This window comes from Borostomias antarcticus (assembly GCF_949987555.1).
Source record: "Borostomias antarcticus genome assembly, chromosome: 2".
Classification (NCBI taxonomy): domain Eukaryota; kingdom Metazoa; phylum Chordata; class Actinopteri; order Stomiiformes; family Stomiidae; genus Borostomias; species Borostomias antarcticus.
Genome location: NC_140235.1, coordinates 13,958,298 through 13,986,110, shown reverse-complemented (window position 1 = coordinate 13,986,110; position 27,813 = coordinate 13,958,298). Strand labels below are relative to the sequence as shown.

The following is a 27,813-nucleotide window of genomic DNA, read 5'->3' as shown; positions in this document are numbered from 1 at the left end:
ACACAGAATGTGTTTTCAAGCAAATCTCTGATTTTGGTTAACTGGGACTTTAAAGAAGAAGTTACAGGTCTATGAGAGCCAGAAATCTTGCTTGTTTGTAGGTGACCAAATACTTATTTTCCACCATAATTTGCAAAAAAATTCTTTAAAAATCTCACAGTGATTTTCTGGATTTTTTTTTCTCATTTTGTCTCTCATAGTTGAGGTACACCTATTATGAAAATGACAGGCCTCTCATCTTTTTAAGTGGGAGAACTTGCACAATTGGTGGCTGACTAAATACTTTTTTGCCCCACTGTATTTGCAAGGGACCTCAGCAGTTAGGCTATATACAGTAGTAGCCTACATATTGTAGCAGCCTAGAATAAGAAATATTAGATAAATTATTGTAATTATAATAACTACTTTTCACTCACTTTTTGGGAAGGAACTATTCCTGTTTGCGTGGTTTTGGTATAAGGACATGTTCCTAGTGTCCGTATATAAAAGACACAGTGGGCTATGTTTCCATGGGTCATTACGACTCACTCCCTCTGTGTCACACACACACCGTAGATCGTTCGCAGCTCATTCATTTCACGCTATGTTTTATATATTTGCAAGAGACCTCAGCAGTTAGGCTATATACAGTAGTAGCCTACATATAGTAGCAGCCTACTTTACAATGCAAAAAATGTAAAATGTTAAGTTTTTTCCTCGTCTGTTTTAATGAATTCATTAAAATCAATTTCAATTGGATTAAATGTTGTCATTAATTTCTTAGGCAAGTAAATCCATACAGAATTGAAATATTGTCACTTCAACCCTGTTACGGTGAGTTAAACCCTGTTACAGTGAGTTCAACCCTGTTATTTGATAGTTGTTCATACATTTTCGGATAATAATAAGAAATATTAGATAAATGTTTGTTTAACTGTATGTAGAATGTAGTGGACAACCAGAAAATATATGAAACCCTAATCAGATCTTAGTTAATGCATATTTTCATAATATATGAAGACCGTTTTTACATAAAGTCGCCATATCCTACTTGACGGTCAAATTATTAATATTTAAAATAAAATAAAATCTACTTATTTATTTTAAACAAGGGACAGATGATTACCAATATTCTGCAAGAATTAGTTTGTATATTATACAACTTAGGTGACAAAGAAATGCTTAATGTTTGGGATTTCATGCCTAAGGTGGGGAAAGGTTTTTTCTCAGAGGTTTAAATAGTCCTTTATCAGATGCAATGTTCAGAAACACAATTATTTGTTGTATTTTTTACAAAACCCAGACAAGTCAATGTGCACCGAATTCAGAGAATCGCAGAGCCATAGTTGCATTAAATCCCATGTATTTCCAAACGCGAAAACAACGGCAGTGAAAAACAGAGTCTGACGGTGGGCTTGTAACCCTGATAGTGTATTCAGCCTATTATTTTGACTATTTTGGTTCTTAAAGTGGTGTTTTTACAGCGAACTTTTAACATTGAAGTCAACGGGCACTTCCGCATCCGCACCCCTAATTACGTCAGACTGACCAATATGGCAGCTGAGGTGAATAAGGTGAATAGGGCTTCACTTTAGATTTCAAATCCTGGGGGCCTGAGACAGTGGTATCCTAGCCTCGTGAAACGTGAGAGGTACTGTAGCCTAGCCTACCTTGCTATGTGGGCAAGAAATATAAGCTATTGGTGTTAGGGAAACGAACCCACAAGTACAGAACAGTTTTGGTAGGCTACTGTTAGGGGTGTTACGGTACGAAAACATCACGGTTCGGTACGTACCTCGGTACGGACGTCTCGGTTCAGGAGTGGCGCGCCTGCACTACTCTGATTCCTTTTCTATTCTTTGAAAATGATCTTGAATCAATCTTTTTAATATAATTTTATTTACTAACAGCAATACCTTTCAGGCTGCATCACTGCCCCCCCCCCCCCCCCCCAAAAAAAAACCAACAACATAACAAAAAACAATGTTGACCAGTGGAATAGCCTACAATGCTGTGTCAAGTAACTTTGCTGTTTCTTTTTCTTTTAAGTGTTTCCCCCTCATTCATACCCCATTTACCCCACTTCACTCAACCTTCATATTTTTGGCCAGAAAAATGTCAACACTGTCAGCAGACAGGGAAGACCTGCTGGCAGTGACGATGTCCCCAGCAGTAGAAAATGAAATTAAAACGAATAGCTTACTTAAAAATATGTTTTTGAATCACTTATTTAAAACAAATTAAATGCAATAAAAATTGAAACTAAATAAATTATAATCTTTACAAAAAAATAAATCAGCCTTTTTTCCCACAGAGATATAGACTGTGTGCGCAAACGTGCATGTACAAACGAGCGCGCGCTGTGTGCAGCTTCGGAGTTTCATTTCTCTCATTGCAAGGACTATAGCAGGGGTGGCCAACCAGTCAGAGACTAAGAGCCACAAAAATTACTGTGGTACCACCCAGAGCCACACCATATATACCAGCGTTTCTCAACCTTTTTTTCAGTCACCGCACCCTTCATAAGTACTTAAAATCCCAAGGCACCCCAGTCTAAAATAATAAGAAAAACGTTATTGTCCATTAAATATACATTTAAAGTTAATTTATTTAAAATTAATACATACAACAAGATATTTTCTGACATAATATATTTTGGACTAGGTTGGGTTAGGCTGGGCTGGGCTGGACTGGGATGGGTTAGACTGGACTGGACTGGACTGGGCTGGGTTAGGCTGGACTGGGCTGGGCTGGGTTAGGCTGGACTGGGCTTGGTTAGGCTGGACTGGGCTGGGTTAGGCTGGACTGGGCTGGGTTAGGCTGGACTGAATGGGCTGGGTTAGGCTGGACTGGGCTGGGTTAGGCTGGACTGGGCTGGGCTGGGTTAGGCTGGACTGGGCTGGGTTAGGCTGGGCTGGGTTAGGATGGACTGGGCTGGGTTAGGCTTGACTGTGCTGGGTTAGGCTGGACTGGGCTGGGCTGGGTTAGGCTGGACTGGACTGGACTGGGCTGGGTTAGGCTGGACTGGACTGGACTGTGTTAGGTTGGACTGGGCTAAGCTGGACTGGACTGGAGATTTGAGGCTTTGAAATGTCCCAATGATGTCTGGCATATCAGACAGAATGGCTTACCATTACGTTCTATGAAGAAAAAATGACTCTCCCACTCGGGTAAAAAATGTCCTGTGTTCGTCTTCATATTTTCTTTTCGCTGCGCATTTCTTTCTTTGGTTGTGTAGCCTAGGCTACGTTAGCTTTTGTCGTAAAAGAGAATGACCCACGCAAAGCAAATTATTTTGTTTACAATTATTTTGTTACCAAGGTGATTTGCTACCTATATGATTGGTTTGAAGTGGTTCTCACGCGACTTCCTCGCGACCTAGCGAAACGAATCATATTTTATGACAAATCTGCAATAAACTAAAATGGGCTGGAAGAAATGCACAGCGAAACTAGAGAGAGATAGAGAGACGTTCTTATGGAATGAATGAATTTATTTTTTTAATGAAAGGATGGAAGAGTCGCAAGCCAACTTTTTTTTTATAAATGGATGGAGGAGCCGCACATTGACGGGCAAAGAGCCGCATGCGGCTCGCGAGCCGCGGGTTGGCCACCCCTGGACTATAGCCTACATTGGAACCTCCGTGATATAGAAATGATTTCCTTAGCCTACCTGTGTTTCATTATGGTGCATTAGGCTAAGGCAAACGAACATAATTAATAGTTTTACCTCAGGAGGACGGTAATGAGGACGACTGAATATCAACGCGAGCCCACTGACAAATGTGAGTTGTGCGCTGATATGATGGTACTGCTCGTATAGGCTATTCGTTTCCAAATCACAGACGGGTCACACGGGACTGTAGCCTATAACAAATGACTTATGTGCTCGGCAAAATATGGTAGGCCTAAGTTACTTGCGGTACAATTAGATGAGAGATGGATTACAAAGGTCCCCATGTATAGCCTATTTCGCTGTGTGAGCGAGCCGAACTGAGGGGGGGAGGGGGGGGCGCACACACACACACCTGCGATGCGAGGAGACTCGTTTTCACAGTGACAGAAGCGATGGCAGAGAGAGTGAAAGGTTCAAAGTGTGGCGCTATTTCACAGGAGCCGATTAAGAAACAGCCCATTGTCACAACTGTGACAAATATTTTGCGTCAGTCTACTGAAAGGGATCTGCTCGAATGATCCATCGGGTCGCTCAGCACATGACTGTACTGTACCGAAAGTAGGACCGTACGGTACGAATACATATGGTGCATTCGTTTGTGGTCGGAGGTGGCAAGTCGCAAGTGGCAAAATACCTACCTCCGACCTGTGTGCATTCGAGCTATATACCATTATATCACAGTTACCTAGTTATATCTAGTGCATTCGAGCAACTGGGGGCTGAGAAACATATCCGAATTTGCGACGAGGAAGTGCGAGTTCATGCGGCGTTTTATTTAATAATTCCTTGTAGCAAGTCGCAATTTGCCACCTCCCAGTTATAAACGAACGCACCGATATACCGTTACACCCCTAGCTACTGTAGATGGGTGTCTTACTGTATTCACTGACTTCAAATATTTTGGTCAACAACTAAGCAGTCAATAATTTGTATGGCGTTTAGTCACACAAATATTTGCATTAGCCTAGTTACAGAATTGAGAAAGAGGCAAGATGTCCCGAAGACAGTCTGTAGTGCCTTGATGTGTTGGCTATTTTTTGACTGACATTTTTATGTGGTGAAAGGCCATGTTCTTTAAAGCAGCCCAACGTAGGATGTGGTATTTTTGTGATTTGGCGCCCCTACAGGTTCACTTTTGCACAACCGTCGTAAAATTGCTCAGTACAGCTGCACGTCTGCATTTGTGAAACCAGTCCCCAAACACCCACATGAGACAACAGAAAACAGTTGATAGCTGGAATAAAAGGGCCTAGTTAGTGTGTGTGTGTATATGTATATATATATATATATTCCTAGATGTAATGTATGATAGTCACAACTAATTTTGGTCTATTGACAGCCTCGTTGGCCCAACTTGCAACAGTACGTACACACACGTGCATGCATCCATCTCTCAATGCGGTAACTACAAATCATACAATGCTGCACTTCATGGCTCCTGACAATCCGTGTGGTTAGCCAACTAGTCATGAAATGCTGCACAATGCTCCTAACAATCCTATTGTGTGGGTAGCCAACTAGTGCTGCAATATGTTATAAAAACCTAACAAAACTAACTCAATTCCACATACATACCACACACTTTGTCAGATCGCCAACTCTAACTCAACTGTTACACTAGCAAGCAAACGTCAGCCTAACACATGCAATGTAGTCAGCATGCATCCTCAGACATTCACAGCTAACAGCTAAACGTCAAGCAATTCTAACAACATAAGAGTCAGTCTCATAGCCAGACTCATAGCCTTTCATTGCAATTCGTCAGCACGCTAACTCGCTAGCAATTAGTCTAAAAAGTTACTACACTACCAGATTGAAGTTTAGCTAGGGAACATGGTGCCCCAAGCTAGCTAGATTATATGCATCCTCATACATTCACAGCTAGCACAGCCAAACACCAAGCAATTTCAACATAAGACATAGAAAGCTAGCTAGCCTAATATAGGCTAGCTAACAATAGTAGCCTACAGTACTTACAGTACAAGTTCAACAGCAAAGAGGCCTGCTCCGCGTCAGTCTTGCAGCCTTTCAAGCTCCCGCCAGCAAGTAAAAGCCAAACCAATATTAACTCTAGTTTGGCTTCTGGCTTGGTTTCTTTCTGTGATGTTCCTCTTTGGTCTTTTTCGCCTCCACCATGATGTGTATAATACTGTGATTTGAGAATTTCTACTATTATTTAAGCAATAGCCAGTGGAGGTTGGTGTGTGAAGTAATGCCGTAAAGCGTTACGGATTTTCCGCAAAAATAGTGGCCCGCTACAACAAACTTATTATTTCAATAAGAAGCATTTTGGAGGAGGGTTGGGAACAAAAGAGGCAACTTTCTGCCTATTACAAGACAGTGTACCATCATAATGATTTTGAAGCTGTTATTTTAAGGTTAAAAAACTACATTGAGTCGCTTTTAAAGGGGTAGTGTGCTATTATGGACATGTAGCCCTATTTGTGGACCATGAACCTGAAACATAGAGACCATAATTTTACTGATCGTTCCAGTATTGAGCTAGGGCTACAATGAAAGTCATAAGGGCGTTAGTTAGATCAATCAAAGTGAATGAAAGTCCTTTTAGATCAATCAAGATTCCTTTTATTCGTCACATGTAATGTACGGTGTACAGTCACAGTGAAATGCTGCTGCTGGCTCCAAGATTATGCTACAGATAAACTGTAATACTCAATTACAATTTACAAGTTACACTTACAGAAAAACAGCAGACAGGTAGTCACCCCTCCTGTCTGATCCTGGAAGAAGGGTAATGATGTTGTTTAAAATGTCTAGCCATAGGATAGTCCATAGGATAAATCTATATCGTCTATACCCCTTAAATTCAGATTTCAACCAATTACTAGGTCGATCAGATGGTAGATGACTGTGTGACACTTTTAGTTGGGGCCCTCTTGAAGGCTATCAAGGGAGGTTCAGGGCAGTGCTTAAAATTCATTTTTCAAACTGGGGGGGAATTCCTCCCTATGTTTCTCAGATGGGGGGGATTTGGAGACTTTGGGGGGGGGGGGGGTCTACTTGAGTTTAATCACACGTCTTGCAAAGTCTTAATTGTCCTCAGAGGTGGTAGAAGTACACATATTCCATGCCAAAGTGCAAATACTCACCCAAAAAGGGTAGGGAAGGGTGCACTATTATAATCTACCCACGATGTCATGAATGTCACGATACCAAATTTTTGACTACGATACGTATACCAAATTTAGTATCACACTACTCAATACTGAAGCGATACTTGAAACTAAAACGATACTAATTCGATACTCGATACTAGGGGTTTAACGGTACTCAAAAATCACAGTTCAGTAGGCTATAGTACCTGGGTTTTGAAGTCATTTAGCTTTTGTAAACATCTACAGTCACTTGCCTGTGCCTCTCCCCATCTCTCCCTCTTGTGTTGGGAACAAGGTGTCTACTCTACTCACTGTTCATTAGTGATGACACATCAATAGCTCATTTAAAATGACACCAAATCTGAAAAAAATGTGGCCATAAAAGCCCAAATGTGGTGGCTACTGACACATTCTAATGCCACTATTCCATCACTGATCTTAATTATGGGGGATTTTCCTGTATCATCGTGCTGCGTCCTTAAACTTGATCCACATTGGCTACTGTGCATGGTCGCTGAAGCACTTCACACTGCTAATGGGGGATGAGCTGCCTTGTTACTGTAGCGAATGTCTGAGCTTCCTGATGTTGGCTACCCTAGCTAGCATGATGCACTGTTCAGTAATTAGTTTAGTTTAGATAAATGTTGGTCAATGCCAGCTGCTCTAATTAGCTGACTGGCTAGCTAGCTAATATAACGTGATTGCCAACTTAGCTCTACCAGATTGCCAGTGTTGTGTTAACATACTAACTTATCAGAGTTAACTAACTGCATCCGTTTTGGACACGTGTGCAGAGGTGATATCACTAACCATTCGTGTAGGCCTACTCCGGATTGATTCTACTCAGCTGTCTCCGACATGTGAGCGCAGGGAGAGGAGCGGAGGAGGGGCTGTTACAGACAGGGCCAGTGTGTGTGTGCGAGGGAGAGAGGAACAGAGGGGCCGAGCCATTCAACGCGCTGTGCGCAGTTATACAATGAAATACGAACAACATTTTACTGTACCCTAGCCTACATTAGGGCTGCACAATTAATCGTGAATTAATCGAAATCGCGATTATGACCTCCGAGATTAACTAATCGCAAAAGGCCGCAATTAATGTGATTAATAATTTTGCTTTGAATTGAGTATGCTAGGACTACACGGATGAATCACAGGCCCTTATGCTGTCTGACCAATCACATGCGTTCCCGCTGAGTGCGCTGTGCATAGCAATTTCACTGAGAAGACAGATAGCAGTAGGTCAAGACAAGTGTCACGAGTACCCGCAGCTGTGAGTAGTGAAAAAATAAGCGAAAATGAGGTCAGTGAGTTAGTAGCAAGAAAGGGATCAACGTGATTTGGGAGCATTTTGGTTATTATATGTTAATATTTTAAATATGAATCACAATTATTAATCGCAATTACCATTTTAAAAGCAAATAATCGCAACTAGAAAGTACATTTCCTGGAGAAAATGTGAGGTGGGCTAGCTGCTGCAGCTGTATGTAACAGCTACTGCTAGAACTACTACGGACCGGGTAATCTCCATGCACCGAGACTCCCCCTCAGGTCAGAGCTGGTCAGGGACAGTGTACCCCTCTCCGGCGCCCGCTCCGGGGAAGACCATGTGTCTCTAGCCCACTCAGGGGCTGAGTTGTGGGGCCCGTGGCGTGGATAGTGGTGTGCTGGTTAGGCTCCGCCCCCTTGGGTCACAGCTAGTCGGGGACAGTACAGTGACCTCCGGGCAATTTCCATGCATCCACCATTGAAGTCTGTGTGTCTCTTACCCACTCGGGGGCTGAAAAGTGGGTTCTGTGGTGTGAATAGTGGCGTGGTGGCGAGACTCCGCCCACTCAGGTCAGAGCTGGTCGGGGACAGTGTACCCCTCTCCGTGCCACCTACCAGACTCCACTGGTGAAGACCATGTGTCTCTAGCCCACTCAGGGGCTGAGTTGCGAGGCCCGTGGGGTGGATAGTGGTGTGCTGGTTAGGCTTCGCCCCCTTTGGTCAGAGCCATTTGGGGACAGTGTACCCCTCTCCGGGCCACCTACCTGACTCCACCGGTAAAGACCATGTGTCTCTAGCCACCTCAGAGGCTGTGTTGTGAGGTCCATGGCGTGGTGGCTAGACTCCGCCCCTTCTGGTCAGAGCAGGTCAGGGGCAATCTCCATGCACTCAACAGTGAAGACCGTGTGTCTGTAGCTCACTCAGGGGCTGAGATGTGGGGACAGTGGAGTGGATAGTGGCGTGGTGACGAGACTCCGCCCCCTCGGGTCAGAGCCGGTCGAGGACAGTGTACTGATCCCCGGACCACCCTCATGCACCCAACCGTGAAAACTGCGTCTTTAGCCAACTCAGGGTCTGAGATGTGGGGACGGTGGCGTGGTGGTGAGTCTCCGCCCCCTCAGGTCAGAGGTTGTGGGGGGCAGGTCAGTGATTGCCCGGCCATCCCCATGCACCCCTCATTGGAGACCATAGCTGTGTTCGGAATCGCTCCCTATTCACTATATAGTGCACTATATAGGGCGTCAGCCATTTTGTTTGTAGTGTCCGAATTCTCCACGTAATTTTCGTTCCCTATAGAGTCCACTATTTATTACGCACAATTCACCTTGATTTCCAGGGAACAGTGCATGTACCCTTCATTTTCTCTGTTCCCTAGGTAGTTCACTACATCGTGAACCCTATATAGGGAATAGGCAGTGAGAGAACGAGGGAGCGATTCCGAACACCGGTCATGTGTCTATAGCTCACCCCGGGCCGAGCAGTAGCTGTGGACGTGTTGTATGGAAGTTGAGGTTAGAAGCAGTAGCAGTGAAAAGCAGTAGGTGTTTGTTATAAGTACTGCTAGTACTACACTCAAAAATAGATTAGACCACTCATCATAACTCATAGTTTTATTGAGTTCAATAGCTAAAAGAGGAGAAAATATATTGAGTTTGCAGCCTGAAAAAGTGTCATTCTGAATATTTCTTTGAATATAAGGAAGGAAGGAAGGAAGGAAGGAAGGGTGGATGGATGGATGGAAGGAATATGAATGCCACCACAGTAGTCATAAAAGGGTGCCTGTTGATGAATCTCGTTGTCTTTTATTATTGTCCTTGATTAGCTCTGCGTTGTGTTTTTCATTTCAATAAAAGACGGCCCCCAATCTCACACAATACCACACAGTCCAGTGTCTCCTTGTCAGGTGTATTCCAAATTAATCTCTCCAACACGGGATTTGAGTCTCAAGCAAAAGCGGTTTATTCCAGAAGGTATAACATACAAAAGACGATGGCATGCCTAATGTACAGTTGACCTCTCTGTATGCTGTCTGAACCCAAATCAAAGCATTGGTCTTGTTGCAACGTTCTTATGTGGTTTGAGTGTCCCCCCCCTTCCTCGTCTCTTCTCCAATAAGACTGTCTCTGGTCTCTTCTGTGGCCTTGTTTAGTCCCATTAACCTACGCCGCCTCGGCGCCCAGGCCTTTATCTCTAACCACAACAGTGGTGTTTGGCCCAGAGTGTACCAGCCATGGAATGTCGTTATCTCATAACTCTATGGAAGAGGGACACCGTTGCTTACCGAAAACTCAAGCCGACAGCCATACTCAGAGGTCAATCATCATAATTAGGAAATAGCTAACAGGATCATATTAAAAGGCATTTCTCTGAAAATGACAACAATATTCAACACTGTACAGAGAGCCTGCACGTGTCCCCAAATTCAAATCCCAACTGACACTGAGCATCCTCTCATTCACTTCAATGGAAAGGCATGTTGGCTTCAGACAGCTCTCTCTCAAAAAGTATAAAGGTCACAGCCTAGATATTGACACCGTAGGAATCCTGAGAAAATGCTGAACATTTTAGGCTATGATATGTCAGTGTAGCTTAAATACTGTAGGCATGGCGACAAGTTAGAAAAAGGCAAAATTAGCAGCTCAAAAGGTAGTGTGGGCCCATACGTTTCAATGGAGAGCGCAGTTGCCGAACAAATCGTCATACAGCGAAAAGTCACACGGCTTAGATACTTAGATTGTACGAATCAGCACAGTTATATAATGTGTGTGAGCTGTCAAAACTGTAGGAGTGCCAGCAGTTTACAAAATGTGTGAATATTTTCAAAGCAACTGCTGCCACCACTCTAAAAACAAAGTTTCTGAACATTCCAAAAGCAGTTTCAAGAAGTTTCAATGGGACAAAAAAACAGTTTTAACAGTAAAATTTCTAAAAAAAAAAAAAAAAAAAAAAAATCTGAATGGATCCGTTAAAGAGCTAAACATTGTGAACATTTTAAAGTTTGAATGAAGTTTCTAGGACAAAGTATGAAGAAGTAGTTAAGGAGACAAAAAATGGGGTGATTAATAATAACTAGAAAGTACATTTCCTGGAGAAAATGTGAGGTGGGCTAGTTGCTGCAGCTGTATGTAACAGCTACTGCTAGAACTACTATGGACCAGGCAATCTCCATGCACCCACCGGCGAAGACGTCTCTAGCCCACTCGGGCTGAGTTGTGGGGTCTGTGGCATGGACAGTGGCATGGTGGTGAGACTCCGCCCCCTCAGGTCAGAGCTGGTCGAGGACAGTGTACCCCTCTCCGGGCCACCTACCCGCCCGCACCGGTGAAGACCATGCGTCTCTAGCGCACTCGGGGGCTGAGTTGTGGGGCCGTGGCGTGGATAGTGGCGTGGGGGTGAGACTCCGCCCCCTCAGGTCAGAGCCAGTCAGGGACAGTGTACCCCTCTCCGGGCCACCTACAGATGTGGGAAGTTAGAAATGTCACATGCTGCAGCATTTCACCTTCGCGGTATTTGGCAGGGAAATCCCGTTGGAAATCTCGTGGGATTTCAGACGGGTGTTATTTCGTTTTAGTGATGCACCACCGCCAGGTGGCGTCTTTGAGTAGATTTAGCATGCTGGGCTCAGTGTTTTTCTCCTATAGTCTACGAATGAAGCATCATTAAGTTTCACATTCTTTAATTTAAATGCTCTGTTGTAAAGCACTTTGAGCTGAATTTATCTGTATGAAAGGTGCTATACAAATAACGTTTAATTGTTATTATTACCTTGTTCTCAAACACGTTTTCTCCATCCAGATGTAATTTAATTATTACGAACACCTATATCTAGGCCTACAGTAGCCTATCTATCTCGGTAACTGACGTCGGGTCAAGACGTGGTGGCTGTTAGGTCAAATGGTCTATTTATATGCACAGTTTAGCGCTACGTAGGCTATTATAAATAAGTATTATTCATTGGGGGAGCTTGGACTCGCTGGGGACTGGTGGAGAGACGCAGAGCCTCCCCAGACGCGACATCCTCCAGTTGGCTGAAGAGCTGCGCGCTCTGGCGTCCAAACAGCCACCGGCGGCGCCCCTCGCAGTGTCCACAGAAGAATACCCCCACCAAAATACCTGCATGGTGAAGACAAGCTGCAGCAAGAACAGAACTGTCTACCAATGCATGAAATGCACCATAGCTGTCTGTGAGAGGCTATAGCAGAGGATATGTGCGAAGTGTATTTGAGCTGCCGCCTCAACCGTGCGTAAGAGCAGAGCGCATCAACTCGTGTATAGCTACAACTAGTAGCCCATAGCCATTAAAACGACTTATTGTTTTATTCATATATCAACTACATAATTCGATAATAATGAGTAGCCTAGTAGGCTATAAAAGGAATTCAATAGGGTTTAATAAGCCTTAAGTTGTAGCCTAGGCTACAGAACAATCACAAGACGCATAGGCCTAGCCTATCGTAAAAAGTGTTAGATACTTAGATAATTATTAATTATGCTCAGGTCATAACGTCCGTTGAAAATAATTCCCTCTAAGCAGAATTTGAATTGTATTAAAATAGGCTAAAATTAAATTTCCACATATTCTGATTCCTTCTAGGCCTATATCATTTTTATTTTAATTTTTTATGTGTAGCCTAGGCTATAGGCTTCTGCGATGAACAAAACAGCCACAATGTAGCCTGCTTAGCGAGCGAGAGGGCAGTCTACCATAAAGTGTAGGCTATAGCCTAACCATAATGTAATATATCTAGACTACATGCATTGTGGTATTTCTTTATATAGCCCAGCCTGCAATTGTTTCTCAATAAACAGTTATGTCATCCTCCGAGTCTGAATGTAGGCTAATAGACCGACAGCTCTAAAAGCCTTCCCAATCAATGAGACATGGTTGTAAAAATGATGTTTTATTGATGAAAAGGGTAAAACTGAGAATCTTGTGCATACAGAGCACAAACAATGAAACAAATAGATTTCCTCCCTGTCTGTCTGTGGCATTCGCTACCAGCAAACACTGAAAATACAGGTCCTCAATTTATTTAGATTAGACTAGCCTATCCAACTGGACCACACCAATGAATGTTGAACGTGGCCTACTTTTATTCTTTAGGTTTTACAGAATCGGCCTACAATGTCCACACATCTGACTAGCTCGCCACTCGCCAGCGAACCTGGACTAGACTATTGTAACCCCCCCCACCCCCCAAATTATTTTATATTCAAATAAACTGGATGGACCGGTTTCCTAGCCCTGGATCGTGAGGGAGGAGGGTAGCCTACGTTAGCGGGTGCTTTGCCATGACCGGCCACAGGTGTTGGATTGAATTCCCTAGTTTGATTGATAGATGGATGGATTTAACGTCCAAAGTAGATTGTGCAAGAATTGTATAGGCCCATGTGTAAGAGATGAATGGTTGTAACCATAAACTCAGCCAGAGGTAGCCCCTCGCTACTGTAGATTATCAGCATTATCACCAGTCTCAATTTATGTTTTCCTCTAGGCTACATGTTGCCATTCATTTAAACCACCATCTCATCTAGACTACTTCTGTTGCTGCATTTTTACATTTATGCTTTCATGATTTTAGAGCGCAATTAACATTTTCCAGGATTCCAGTAAGTCCATCTATTCATCCAACTTTGTGCTGAGCGCAGCGCAGGCTGGTAGCCTACTGTCAAGGCTCACGACTGATGCACTCCCCAGTGCGTAACACGTCTCGCAACTCCCCAGACCATCAAGATAATTTCAATATGAAAGACCTTAAGTGTGGTATTCCAGGAGTTAGCCTAATGTAGCAAGTCGTCGGTCTTCATGACGCACTGTTATGCTTGTTTGCTGTAGATCCAGTCATAGAAGCGGGCATCTTGTCCGGCGATTTGAAACAGCTGGTCAATTCACCCCAACAAGAATAGCCAAGAGAAGGACAAAAATGAAACCACAAACGTTACTACTGGTCTTGAAACAACTGTGTTAGCCTAGTTCCATATGAGAACACTCCTCGGTCCAATTCCGTATAGTAGATCAGTCTGTGTCCACGTAGTTGCTAGGGGAGTGTAGATGTGTAGGGGAGAACCGTGTCAAAAGTAGCACTTTTTGGTTTGATTCCATTTACTCCGAAATTAATAGAGATAGAGATTCCACATTTTATGACAAACAACTTGCACATGTCCTTCACTATTATCAACTGTAATGTTCGTGCTAGGATATAAGAGTTTAACATAAATAGGGCGAGAACGGAGTGCAATGCGCCTTTTGTCCCTGACGAGCGGGACAAAAGTCTCATAGGAGAGGGGCAAATGTCGCACTGCTGCAAAGTGTGTCCTATCTGATTTTTTTGGCATGTAATTCTCTTTACTTTCAACGAATGTATTATTAGACATAATATCATAATATATATAGCCTTCAACGACTTCCTGAGCTGCCTGCCTGATGGTCTCAGGGCTAAAGAGACCGCGCGTCGTTTTCCTCACCCTAACTATCAGTGCATGCTATCAATGAAAGAAAATACATTGTAAATAAACATGGTTTTAGGCTATTGTTTTTATGTAGGCCTATAGGTTAAGCTATTTGTGTTCATAAGGTAACGTCATTGTAAACGAAAGTAGCCTATAGCCTATAATCCAATTGACTGGAACCAGGGGGTTTGACAAAAGTTAAGAGGCAAAATAATTTGTCTTGACTGCATTCAAGATGCATCTTTCACATTAAAACTACATACAAAGCTGACCAATAGCATTAGAAAGATCTCTTCGAGAGCTTTCATTTCACCTGTTCATTCTGCACAAATGTCACTCGCGCCCCCCTCTGGTTCTAAGCCATAACAATGCGACTTCTGTCCCTCTACGGCAGGGGTGTCAAACTCAAATACACAGTGGGCCAAAAATTAAAACTTGAACAAAGTCGCGGGCCAACATTGAACAAATGAAAATTTTAATATGGACCCAAACAAGTTTTGCTTTAACATTGAATATAAACTTATCACTTTCGCTTTTGGTGCGCATCAATGGTGTGCACTAACATATGTGAATACGCCCTCAGACACAAGTGTTGGTGCTCCATCTGCTCAGTAGAGAAGCTTGTAAAACCCTGACTGTCCTACAGCCAGGCAGACAGACAGACAGCCGGCATGCAGACAGACAGCCAGGCAGGCAGACAGGCCGGCAAGAAGGCAGACAGGATTGAATGAACAGGAACAGAGCAAACACAGCGGCCGGCTAGGTCAACACAGGTGTCTCTATCACAGTGAGACGTTACATAACGTAAACCTTCTGTTTTCTGCCTTTCTTTTCACCATTTTTAAGAAGGGGTAACACGGTTACAGTTGTAGTATGAGATTGCTATGACTACTGTCACAGAAGAGAGGGCGTTTCTGGGTCCTGTCTTGATTGACGCGCCAAAACAACAGCAGAGCATTATGGGATTTGTAGTATTAGCGGTGAATGCGCTGTATAATACTGGCGGGCCAGCTCTAGTAGTCATTTGGTATTGCCTCGCGGGCCAAATATAATTACACTGCGGGCCAAAGTTTGACACCCCTGCTCTACGGGATGCGACTTTTGTCCCGCCACGGTCTCCTGTCATTTCTCCCTGGCTTGCAGGCACGACTTGCTCACACGAAACTTGAAAGCTATGTTATCATGTAGCCAGTAGATATGCTAAGAAAATTGCACAGACCATTATTTTACTTATATGGGGCAAAAGTGCTTTCTCTTCCTGCTTCTGCCTAAGCCCTCCACAATACCACAACACAATGGTTTCATGTTTTACCGAAGGAGAAGTGAAGAAGACGGTAGCTAGCAGTAGCACATGTCCTTCACTATTATCAACTGTAATGTTCGTGCTAGGATATAAGAGTTTAACATAAATAGGGTGAGAACGGAGCGCAATGCGCCTTTTGTCCCTGCCGAGCGGGACAAAAGTCTCATAGGAGAGGGGCAAATGTCGCACTGCTGCAAAGTGTGTTCTATCTGATTTTTTTGGCATGTAATTCTCTTTACTTTCAACGAATGTATTATTAGACATAATATCATAATAATATATATAGCCTTCAACGACCTCCTGAGCTGCCTGCCTGATGGTCTCAAGGCTAAAGAGACCGCGTCGTTTTCCTCACCCTAACTATTGGCATGCTATCAATGAAAGAAAATACATTGTAAATAAACATGTTTTAGGCTATTGTTTTTATGTAGGCCTATAGGTTAAGCTATTTGTGTTCATAAGGTAACGTCATTGTAAACGAAAGTAGCCTATAGCCTATAATCCAATTGACTGGAACCAGGGGGTTTGACAAAAGTTAAGAGGCAAAATAATTTGTCTTGACTGCATTCAAGATGCATCTTTCACATTAAAACTACATACAAAGCTGACCAATAGCATTAGAAAGATCTCTTCGAGAGCTTTCATTTCACCTGTTCATTCTGCACAAATGTCACTCGCGCCCTCCTGTTTTACCGAAGGAGAAGTGAAGAAGACGGTAGCTAGCAGTAGCTAAAGCAGTTAGCTAATGTTAAGATCATTCCTCTAGCTGCTTTGCTGCTAATGCGAGTTCGTCTCCGTTCCTGCCCGAGAAACAGAAGTTGAACTAATAGCATCAAGTCAAAATAGCTACAGGAATCATCGTTGTAAAGTTAGCTATCTGCTTTTTAGCCACCGACAGCTACCGTTAATATTATGGAAGCTGCTGTCATGAGCTAACTTGCTATCACGGTCTTATCGTGCAGCTTCACAGCCTGCTATTAGCAGACAGCACTAAAGTTGACAAAATCACACTTGCACATCATTAGAATTCCAACCATTTATATGGGATTTATCATTAAACTAAACATGGAACCTGAATACTACCTGATATTTCAACCTGCTGCCATCAGTGATCGGCGCGTCTGCTTGTTTGACTCATGAATATCTTACGCAGTTACATTCCATGTAGTGTCCCAAAACTGTTAAATCATTCCCCATGTAGTTCACTATGAGTCACACTCAATACATCCATGGTAATAGGGAATAGGGAGTGAGTGAACCATTTCAAACACATCTCTGGTCATCTCCGTTAGCCATCTTACTCGTCCTGATGCCATGTTCCATATGAGAACACTCAGTTAGCCTAATGTATTTAACTTCTACTTGTCCCGACAGTTAACAGAGATAGAAACAGACCCGGCGACAGTTACAGAGATAGAAACTATAAATAGATGGGCTTTGCTCGTAATAATTAAATTACAACCAGACAGAGAACAAGGAGTTTGAGAACGGTAGGCTCATCTAATGTGCGAGATGAGCTACAGCAATGGGTCAATGGGTGGTATTACTGCGCCCCTATGGGCAGGCGAGCGGTGGTGCGGAATGCCGTAAAGCGCCTGTTCGAATACCGCGGGTCAAGTTACATTCTTATGTTCCCACATCTGTACCTGACTCAACCGGTGAACCGTGTGTCTCTAGCCCACTCAGGGGCTGAGTTGTGGGGCCCGCGGCGTGGATAGTGGCGTGCTGGTTAGGCCCTGCCCCCCCTTGGGTCACAGCTAGTCGGGGACAGTGCAGTGACCTCTGGGCAATTTCAATGCATCCACCAATGAAGACTGTGTCTCTAGCCCACTCAGGGGTTGAGTTGTGGGGCCCGTGGCGTGGATAGTGGCGTGGTGGTGAGACTCCACCCCCTCAGGTCAGAGCCAGTCAGGGACAGTGTACCCCTATCCGGGCCACCTAAATGACTCCACCATGAAGACCTCCGGGCAGTCTCCTTGCACCCACTGGTGAAGACTGTGTGTCTCTAGCTCAATCAGGGGCTGAGTTGTGGGGTCTGGCGTGGTGGCGAGACTCCGCCCGAAAGAAAGAAAGAAAGAAAGAAGGATGGGAGGATGGAAGGATGGAAGGATGGAAGGAAGGAAGGAAGGAAGGAAGGAAGGAAGGAAGGAAGGAGGGAGGGAGGGAGGGAGGGAGGGAGGGATGGAAGGAAGGATGGATGGATGGAAGAAAGGAAGGAAGCAAGGATGGAAGGAAGGAAGGAAGGAAGGAAGGAAGGAAGGAAGGAAGGAAGGAAGGAAGGAAAGAAGGAAGGAAGGAAGGAAGGAAGGAAGGAAGGATGGATGGATGGAAGGAAGGAAGGAAGGAAGGAAGGAAGGAAGGAAGGAAGGAAGGAAAGATGGAAGGAAGGAAAGATGGAAGGAAGGAAGGAAGGAAGGAAGGAAGGAAAGATGGAAGGAAGGAATGAATATGAATGCTACCACAGTAGTCATAAAACGGTGCCTGTACAGAGAGCCTACACGTGTCCCCAAATTCAAATCCCAACTGACACTGTGAGCATCCTCTCATTCACTTCAATGGAAAGGCATGTTGGCTTCAGACAGCTATCTCTCAAAAAGTATAAAGGTCACAGCCTAGATATTGACACCATAGGAATCCTGAAAAAATGCTGAACATTTTAGGCTATGATATGTCCGTGTAGCTTAAAAACTGTAGGCATGGCGACGAGTTAGAAAAAGGGTAAAAATGCAAAATTAGCAGCTCAAAAGCTAGAGTGCGTTGCCACACGTTTCAATGAGGAGCGCAGTTGCCGAACAAATCGTCATACAGCGAAAACTATAAGTCACACTGCTTAGATACTTACATTGTACGAATCAGCACAGTTGTGTGAACATTTTGATGTATAATATGTGTGTGAGCTTTCAAAACTGCCAGCAGTTTACAAAATGTGTAAAAAAAAGCAACTGCTGCCACCACTCTAAAAACATAAAATTTCTGAACATTCCAAAAGCAGTTTCAAGCAGTTTTAATGGGACAGAAAATAGTTTTAAAAGTTACATTTCTAAAAAACTATAAAAAATATCAAACATCTGAATGGATCCATTCAAGAGCTGAACGTCATGAACATTTTAAAGTTTGAATGAAGTTTCTAGCACAAAGTATGAAGAAGTAGTTAAGGGAAGACACGGTAGGTGAAAACATCGTTTTTCAACACTCTGGTCAAATTTGAGATTTTGTGCTAGTTTGCTTCCATAACATGTCTTCTTTCATACTAGTGGAAATAAAACATCAAAAATACGCATTTAGATGTTTATTTTACTTCATTTAGTCTGTTTGCGTCTGTAGATTCTTCCTAAAATCACCAAACGTTAGCCTTTTTTCGGAACGTCTTGCAGCGTTTCTTTCGTTTGGACCCGGTCATGCCAGGTATCATTGGAAAGATCTGGCTCTCAAGCGCATTGTTATCGCAACCAAACCTGATAGTTTCATTTGTATCAGCAACCAATCGTGGAAATACAAAGGCGGGTTTGATGCTAACCTTGAAATTCCATTGGCTGTTGTTGATTTCTGAGAACGTGATTGGTTCAGCGCGTCATGTGACACGTTTCCACTTCCTTATATCTAATCCAAACAATGCCGTCTGTAAAGCGTTCTAAACGTAATAAGCAACAACGACAACAGTGTTTGCCCGCAAGGTTGAACAGAAAACAAGAGAAACTAAATGGAAAGGTTTACATTTATGAGATATAAAGCGCCTATTCGCGCAAGTTGTCATTAGCCGGTGCTAGCATGTCCAGTGAGCAGCAGGGAGATGAGGCTAGCGTTAGCATGTCCAGTGAGCAGCAGAGAGATGCGGCGCGTTTGAATGAGCTGATAACTGGGTTGATTTGTCCTAATTGTGCAGGGACTGGTCTTAAAATTAACATAGATCCTCAGAATAGTGGGTTCTGTAGTACTTTGCTCTTAGAGTGCAGTCTTTGTGAGAAATGGCTATCGCAAAAGTGTCTACACATGAACTCGGCTTCATGATGCAACTAGGAATGATGTTGCATTTGATGTCAATGTGAGGATGGTCCTCTTAGCGCACGAGTTAGGGTTGGGGTATGCAGCTCTCCAAAAGATTAGTAAAGTGTTGGATCCCAAGGCTTCATCAGAAAACGTATCAGAAACATGACAAGAGGGTGACAGGTAGGCTATTGAAACGTGTTCCCTCTCTCTCTCTCTCCCTCTCTCTCTCTCTAGCCAATATCAGAAGCCTATATATATGCACAGTAGTCTCCCTCTCTCTACCTGTGGCATTTCTACATGCATCCATAAACTGACCAAATAAACTGTTTTAATTTCAGTTGCTGAAATAGAGAGAGGTCTGGAGTCCTTGCACAGAAGCAGAGAGCAGATTAGGCAGGCATATGCAGATGTGGACCCAGAGGTAGGTAAGCTGACTGCCAATAAATGCAAAATGTTACAAAATTATTAGTTATTGAGAATTATTACAATAATTCTCAATAACCAGCGTTCAGTGGACAACATGAAGGCGGCAATATGGGGTAGTCTGCTTCACTGATGACAACCCCATGCGCACCAGGAACATATTGTGGTTTTAGGACAGTTTTGTGGATTGCAGCTGAGTCGGTTCTACAGACCAGCTGCTTAGAACAGTTTTGTAGACTGCAGCTGAGTGGGTTCTACAAACTAGCTGCCTAGAACAGTTTTGTGGATAGCTAGTGTGGTGCCATCTGAGGAGTGACTCTGTAGACCTATGACGGCGTAGCTTGATGTCTCCTATGGTGTTGCTTTTGACGATGGTTATATCACTTGTTTGTTTGGCAATCTATATTTAGCTTCTATTGGTGTTTACCCTACATTGTTTACCACATCTTGTCCTGTGTATTTATGAATCAGCTTACTCTTCATGTTCATTCATTCATTCATTCATGTTTTCTCCATGTAAAACGCTTAAAAAAACACAAAAAGTTAGATAATCTGTTTTCTCATGCATGTCCTCGTCAAATGTGTCTATCTTTGTCCATGATCTGTTTAACAAAATAATACAAGCTTTCTAAAAGGGAATGTTCTCTTCCCTACTAACATTGTCTCGTCTTACTAACACCCCACTCGTGGGCTGTACCTTGACGTGGTGAGTGGGCTTCCAACTAAACAGGTCTTGCTTCTCTATACAAAATGTCTACTCCTGGGGCCTCATTTATCAAAGAGCGTGTAAATTCCGGTGTAAAAGAGGGCGTACGACGAAAACGCGGAAAATGCGAAATCGAGCGTACGACGAGAATATATACACGCTTTTCGGATCTATCAAAAAGGTCGTACGCTCTGAAATCCGAGACGGGCGGAGAAGAGAGCGTACGCGCACGCGCCCCGTGTTCCGCCCTCTCCACGCCCAAATCCAACCATATATGGTCAAAACTATGACAGCTCACAACGGGGATACCCCGGAAGGAACCGACATAATATAGCGTGGAGCAAAGGCAAGACAATTACGTTTATGGAAAAACGCGGAAAGAAGAGAAACTTTTCGGAGACGGAGGTGCATGTGCTTGTTGGTGAGGTCCACGCGAGGAAAGAAAATCATCTTCGGAAGGTAAGCTATTTGTACGAGCCTACATTTGTCTGATCGCTCCTACAGTTTAGGTAGTCTACTGTATTTCGTGCATCCTGTATGTGGCGTAGGCTACACGGACATGCTGTATTATGTGGCAGTGAGGAAAGCAAACATTCCACACATTCTGTGGTAGGCTATGATCGATTCAGGACCAAAAACAGGGAACGATAACACAGATGACCACTTCATAATGTTAGACCACATTATTAAGACTCTCATCTAAATCACCCGGTAAATCACACTTAAGCATTTATTTGGCTGCCAACAGAAAAACATATCAATTGAATATGGCTACACAATAAAATGTTTAATGCATAATCAAGTTAACAGACAAACTCAAAGAAAATGACTGAAATTGTTTCTCCAGACTCTGACGTGGGGTGGGACTCAGAGGAGGGGGAGTCTGCAGTGGTCCTTGACCTGACGGTCGTGCCCCCGCCGGTTGCAGCCTCTACATCCAGTGCCACGACCTCCACCTCCAGCGCACCGGCCTCCACCTCCAGTGCCATCTCCAGCGCCTCCGTCTCCACCGCCCACGCCTCCACCTCCGGCTGCCAGCGTCCCTGCCTCAAGGGTCCCTGAGGGCTGGGCTTCCTATCAGACGCTGTGCTGGAGGCTCATGACCCTAGAGGCCCAAAGGGAAATGGCAGAAGGGATTGGGGCAGTTGTGGGGCAGTTGTTCAGCAGTTGGTGGAGGTCACCACACTACACCACCAGAGCCAACAGGACATCCTCACTGCACTTCATTCCCTCACACATGCTGTCACGGACCTCACACTGTCACTCACTACCACACTCACGGACCTCACACAGTCACTCACTACCACACTCAAGGACCTCACACAGTCACTCACTACCACACTCACGGACCTCACACATTCACTCACAAACGCACTCACACACCTCACACAGTCACCCACCAACAGACAATAAAATGGTAGAAATGTGAACCTTACTTGTTTGTGTCTTCATAGCTGGCGCATGACCTCAGTGTGGGCCCTTTGGCCCCGCTGGTAAACCTCATGACGGGGAGGGGGCTGAGGGCTTGGGTCCTCATTTTGTGGTGGGGTCTTGACTGGTTCTCATTCTTATCAGCTTTGAATATACATCTTGGCAAACATAACAGAATGATGTACAAGGAGGGGACAGATACCTAGTGAAAGTACTATTGGTTGCTAGTAAAAAGACAATAATGAGGGCTTGGTATAAGGTGGGACCCCCAACCAAGGAGCAGTGGTGGGTGTTGTGGAGGAGATATATGAGATTTATTTATGCATTGAGGATGCAGGAAGGAAAGTTTGAAGGGAGATGGTAAAAAAGGATGGATTATAGAAGGAAGTGTGATGATACCACTAATATTAAAATTGTCATATTTGAGTAAGAAAAAAAAGCTGCATGGATGGAAGTACCCATAAGCTGTTATTGTAAGTTTTTATGTTTTATTGTATTGTCGTTGTATGGATGGAAAATGCTAATAAAGATTAAAGTAAATAAGACAAAGAATATGTATCTTGGCTATGGACACACCAACAAGCCAGCCGTCACGCGCAGCGCCTGCCTCCAGTCTAGCCCCTACCCTGCTGTGCGCCAGGATGAATGAGTCATGCGTGGAGCCAGGCCACCGTGCCACTACACTTGTGATGAGCATGTCGGCGTCACATATGATTTGGGTATTTCTAGTGTGCACATTTTAGCGATTCACATAGACGTATTCATTCACTGATGGTGCCCTTATGTGGGTGCAGTCGCCATCGCCGTCACCTCTTTGGAGTTCTATCTCGGCCAGTAGGCCGAGTAGCGCCGGATTCATTTAGGCTCGCATTACGCACAGGAGGACTGTCATTTATATGCTTACCAAAGAGCAAACAGGTCCACATGATCACATATTAATGACAATCTAATTGGTCAATTATTGCCGTTTGATGGAGTGCCTGCATTAGGTGTGTGACATATAGCGCGGAAAGGTTTGGGACAGCGCATAGGTTCCGTTTGGGGAACAAATCCATATCGGAGCATGAATGAGCCGGTTAGAGGACACGTCTAATCTTGCATTGCGATATATGTTTGTGCTGAATTGGGCTATTAGCCTACATGTTTGTGCGTTCATGAACTGTCGCTCTTATTCTCTCCGTCAAACATAGTAATTCACCGACGCACCACCTGCGTCGCCAGTTCCCCCTGTGTTCAAAGAGGGCGTAGAACACCGTGTAAATCGGTACGACAACTTGAGAGGTGTCGTACAAAAGCGCGGAGAAAGGCGACTAAATTTCCGCCCTTTCGGCTTGATAAATCGCAATGTGGGGGGGGCAAATGGCGTACGCCTGAAATCGCGAAAAAGACCGTGTAAAAGAAGGCGTACCTCAATGATAAATGAGGCCCCTGGACTATGTTGAATCCACAACATGCTGTGTTATTCAGTTTTCAGTTTCTATGTGTTTTCAGATGTTGTGTAATGTTACTAATGATGTGATTGGATATTGTGTTTGTAAATATTGGTTTACAATGCAAATGTATGTTTTTTTACAATACAAATTTTCAAAGCCCGTTTTCTCAAAATGAGTTATTTCTCATCTTTGGGACATCAAAACCACCACTTGAGTAGCACCTACATACACCTAACTTTCCAGTTTTGTTCCAATCCATATTCTGAAGGGTTTGGCCAAGGGGGATTTTTTAAATTTCATTCATAGCCTGATCTAAGTTTATCCCTAAAACATGGTGAAAATTGGTCTTTGTATGACTGTTGACAGTATTTTCTGATTTCTGAAGTGAAGAAAAGAGATATCAAAAATCCCCCTTGGCCAAAGTGTGAACAAAATGAAACAAGAATTTTGAATCTGGCTTGAACCAATTAAAAAAATTGATGTCCCGAAATTATGCAAATTAGCATATAATGCCTAATTTGCATATTAATCCATAAGATTTCAGAAAACTTGTAATACAAAAAAGATGCTCCTTAATGTACCTAACAAACTGGGGGAGTTTGATGGTGATACCTATTAAGGATTTTTTTTTTTCCTATTCACCTGGGGTGTCTCCCCTTAAGGAGACAAAAAACGGGGAGAATAATAATAATAATAATAAAGAAAGAAATAGTGGGAATATCACAAGTTGGGCTATCTTTTGCAAGCTAGCCCACCTAATAAAGAAAGAAAGAAATAGTGGGAATATCACAAGTTGGGCTAGCTTCTGCAAGCTAGCCCACCTAATAAAGAAAGAAAGAACTAGTGGGAATATCACAAGTTGGGCTAGCTTCTGCAAGCTAGCCCATCTACTAAGAAAGAAAGAAAGAAAGAAATAGTGGGAATATCACAAGTTGGGCTAGCTTCTGCAAGCTAGCCCACCTAATAATATTAATAAAGAAAGAAGCTAGCCCACCTAATAAAGAAAGAAAGAAATAGTGGGAATATCACAAGTTGGGCTAGCTTTTGCAAGCTAGCCCACCTAATTATTATCTTTTGTCATCGTGCAGCCCTAGCCTACATGTGACGAATAAAGAATCTGATTTGATTTTACTTAATAGTAAAAAAGGGAGACTAAACAAATGTGCGGTCAACTAGGCGCATATCCTCTCGAGGACACGAGACACATTTGACCTACAATAAGTACCGAACGTTGGGAAATTCTAATACCAGAAATTCTAATAACAAATGTAATAGCTGCGGAACTGAATGCACGATGCGCTTGGTCGGACACTGCTATGCGAGATAGGCTACTAACGCAATAAAAAGCAATGTTGTACACGTGTGCGGAATGGTCGCGCACCAAAATTTCAGATTTGATAGATCTCTTAAGATTGTGTGTGAAATGCACGTAAAAATAATCAAATTGCGATACATTTCACAGGAGAGCATAGTGAGACAGGTGAAATTACACCCTGTGCTTTCCGTCTCAGAAAAGCACATACATCATAGTTTTTACAATTCATTTACATATGCCCCATTGACTTCCATTGTAGCCCAGTGAAAAACCTGCATAAAAACTGCAGGTTGCTCAATACTGGAACAATCAGTGAAATTATGGTCTCTGTTTCAGGTTCATGGTAGACAGACCACAAATGGGGCTAAATTCCAAAAATACCACACTAACTCTTTAATTTTCAGACACAGCTGCCCCCTTTGAATAGTATGGGAGACACTGGCTTGTGTTTTATAGAGATGTTTTCTTTTATGTAGGATCACAACTCCAGTGCTGTCCAGGTTGGTGACACAGTCCTTCACCAACAGCCCAATAGACAATCTGTGGTAAGTCAAAGTGCAGTACTTGATTCTGCTCCTCTATCTCTGTTTCTTCCTCATTCTCCATCCATCTTCACATCTCTACTACTTTCGCTCTGTCCATGTTTTAAAGATGGGTGTTTGTGTTTTCTTGTATTTTCACGCAGATTTTGTGTGAAAAATCCAGTTCTGCCCAGCCCATATTCCTGAACAGTCAACCTGTTTCAAGCAACAGACATAAAGATGTGGTTGGCCTGTGTGCAGTCCCAACCTGCTGTAACCAAAGTGAAGAGTGGAGCACGGTCACTTTTCATCCTCTTCCATTTGATGACCCAGAGACACTGAAGTTGTGGCTTGTTGTTCTCCAACAAGATGTAGACACTGCAATAGAAACGCTCCGTACAGCTGACCTACGAGTATGTGAAAATCATTTTTCGGATGATGATTATGATCGAGCAAACAAGAGAGAGATTAAAACCCCTGCTAAATACCCTGCCCTGAAGAAAAACAAGGGCTGGAGAACTTCCCTGAAGAAAACTGCTGTTCCTGTCGCAGTGCCACGGTGTCAACAACAAGGAGGAATTGGGGTAATAGCTAATTACCTTTTGGCTAAGTTTTCTCAGTTAATAATACCTGTAGGTAATTGCAGGCATGAACTTACTGAAAACGTGGGCTCTAAAGGGTGGAGACATTTTCTATTTTTTTCTGAAGAAATTACTATGGAAACTTAAGCTCAGGAATTTTGCTCCATTATGAAGGCAAAAAAACTAAAAACAAATCCTCCCCTACCGAAATCTAGAAGAAAGGAAGACTAAGACTGATTCGATGACAAAATATGAATGAAAAAATTAGGCTAATCAGTATATAAACCTGTCAAAAAAAAGTTTGGAAATTTGTGTTTGGTGGATCATAACTCTGTTGCAACTGTATATTTAGCATTGTATCTTATATCATTGGAAAGCCTCTTCATCTCCCTTTACAATGATGTCCCAGTGATGTTAAAATGATGTTGCTCTGTGATAACCCTGGCCCTGTGATAACCCTGGCCCTGTGATAACCCTGGCCCTGTGATAACCCTGGCTCTCGAACGTTGTCATCTTGGAGGATGGGGTTAGGTCCCCGATTGTGGAGATATGGGATCGCCACTGGCTGCAGAATTTCGACTGATGTCAGCATTAAGATGGCCTTCAATGGTGACAAGCCTTGTTTTGCCAGTGATGTTCATGCCGGCCCACATCATGATACTGTCCCCACCAAAAGCTGTTGCTTGATCGATGCAACAATCAGCATTCTCCACGTGGTCTCCATACTTTGACCTGCCATCCCCAACTTCCGTCCAACTTTGGTCTGCCAGTCAGATCATCGGTCATCCACAGACGGGCCTCCCATCTTTGTCTCCAGTTATCCCGGTCCTCCATACACCTGGTGATCTCATCGGTAGGACGTACTCACTACTTGCGTCCGTGCAATGGAGATGGCTCCCATAACACCAGCTTGCTGGCCGGAAGCTTAAGGTGTCTGTAGCAGTGCCCAGCCAGCTTTATTCTCCTTGCTGCCATCTTCCCACTCACCCTTGGCCTCTCTCTGTACAGATCTTCAATACTGACGTGCGCGTTAGGACTTATGTCCAGTGCTGCACATAGCATTCTGGTGTAACATCCATCCAGCGACCTCTGCAGGGAGTGGCTCAGAGTCCAGCACTCACAGCCATACAGGAGAACGGCCTCCACGGTGGCGTTGAAGAAGTGTAGCTTGATTTCACGGCAGAGTTTGGATTTCCACACACTGCTCATGCCGTTTAGAGCTCTCCAAGTGAGTGCCTTCCTTTTGAGGTCCTGCTCTGTTGAGTTGACCCAAGAGCCCTGGTAGATGAAGTCTTCAACCTCCTTCAGACCAGTACCTTCAGCTGTCATTAGGAGCAGATGTTCTGGGGTGTTATAGGTGATGACCTCAGTTTTCTTGGCATTCAGTGCAAGACCCACCTTGGCACGTTCCTTTTCCACTCTGGTCAGGAGCTCTTGTGCTTGCCTCAAGTGGCTAGAATCAGGCTTTTGTTTTCGTTGCTGCAGACAACAGCAAAAAACAAAACTAGAAACAAATATAGCTGCAAGCAGCAATGTGGGGGCCAAGCAGTTTAGCTGCAAGCAGCCAAGGAATCAGCTAGACTGACGTGGCGACATGAGACGTGTTTGACAAGGTTCAAGGATG

At 43.7% G+C, this 27,813-nt stretch overlaps 1 protein-coding gene across 1 annotated transcript in view; it reads right to left on the bottom strand.

The window, feature by feature from the left end:
- Positions 1–27,518, bottom strand: part of LOC311321404 (E3 SUMO-protein ligase ZBED1-like) — a gene marked incomplete at both ends in the record, with an annotated part of 35,690 nt that extends 8,172 nt beyond the window's left edge. Inside the window, one exon of the mRNA XM_084453380.1 lies at positions 27,277–27,518. Within this exon, the coding sequence (XP_084309506.1) occupies positions 27,277–27,518 (242 nt within the window). The remainder of the gene's footprint in view (positions 1–27,276) is intronic.
- Between the last annotated feature and the right edge of the window lie 295 nt (positions 27,519–27,813).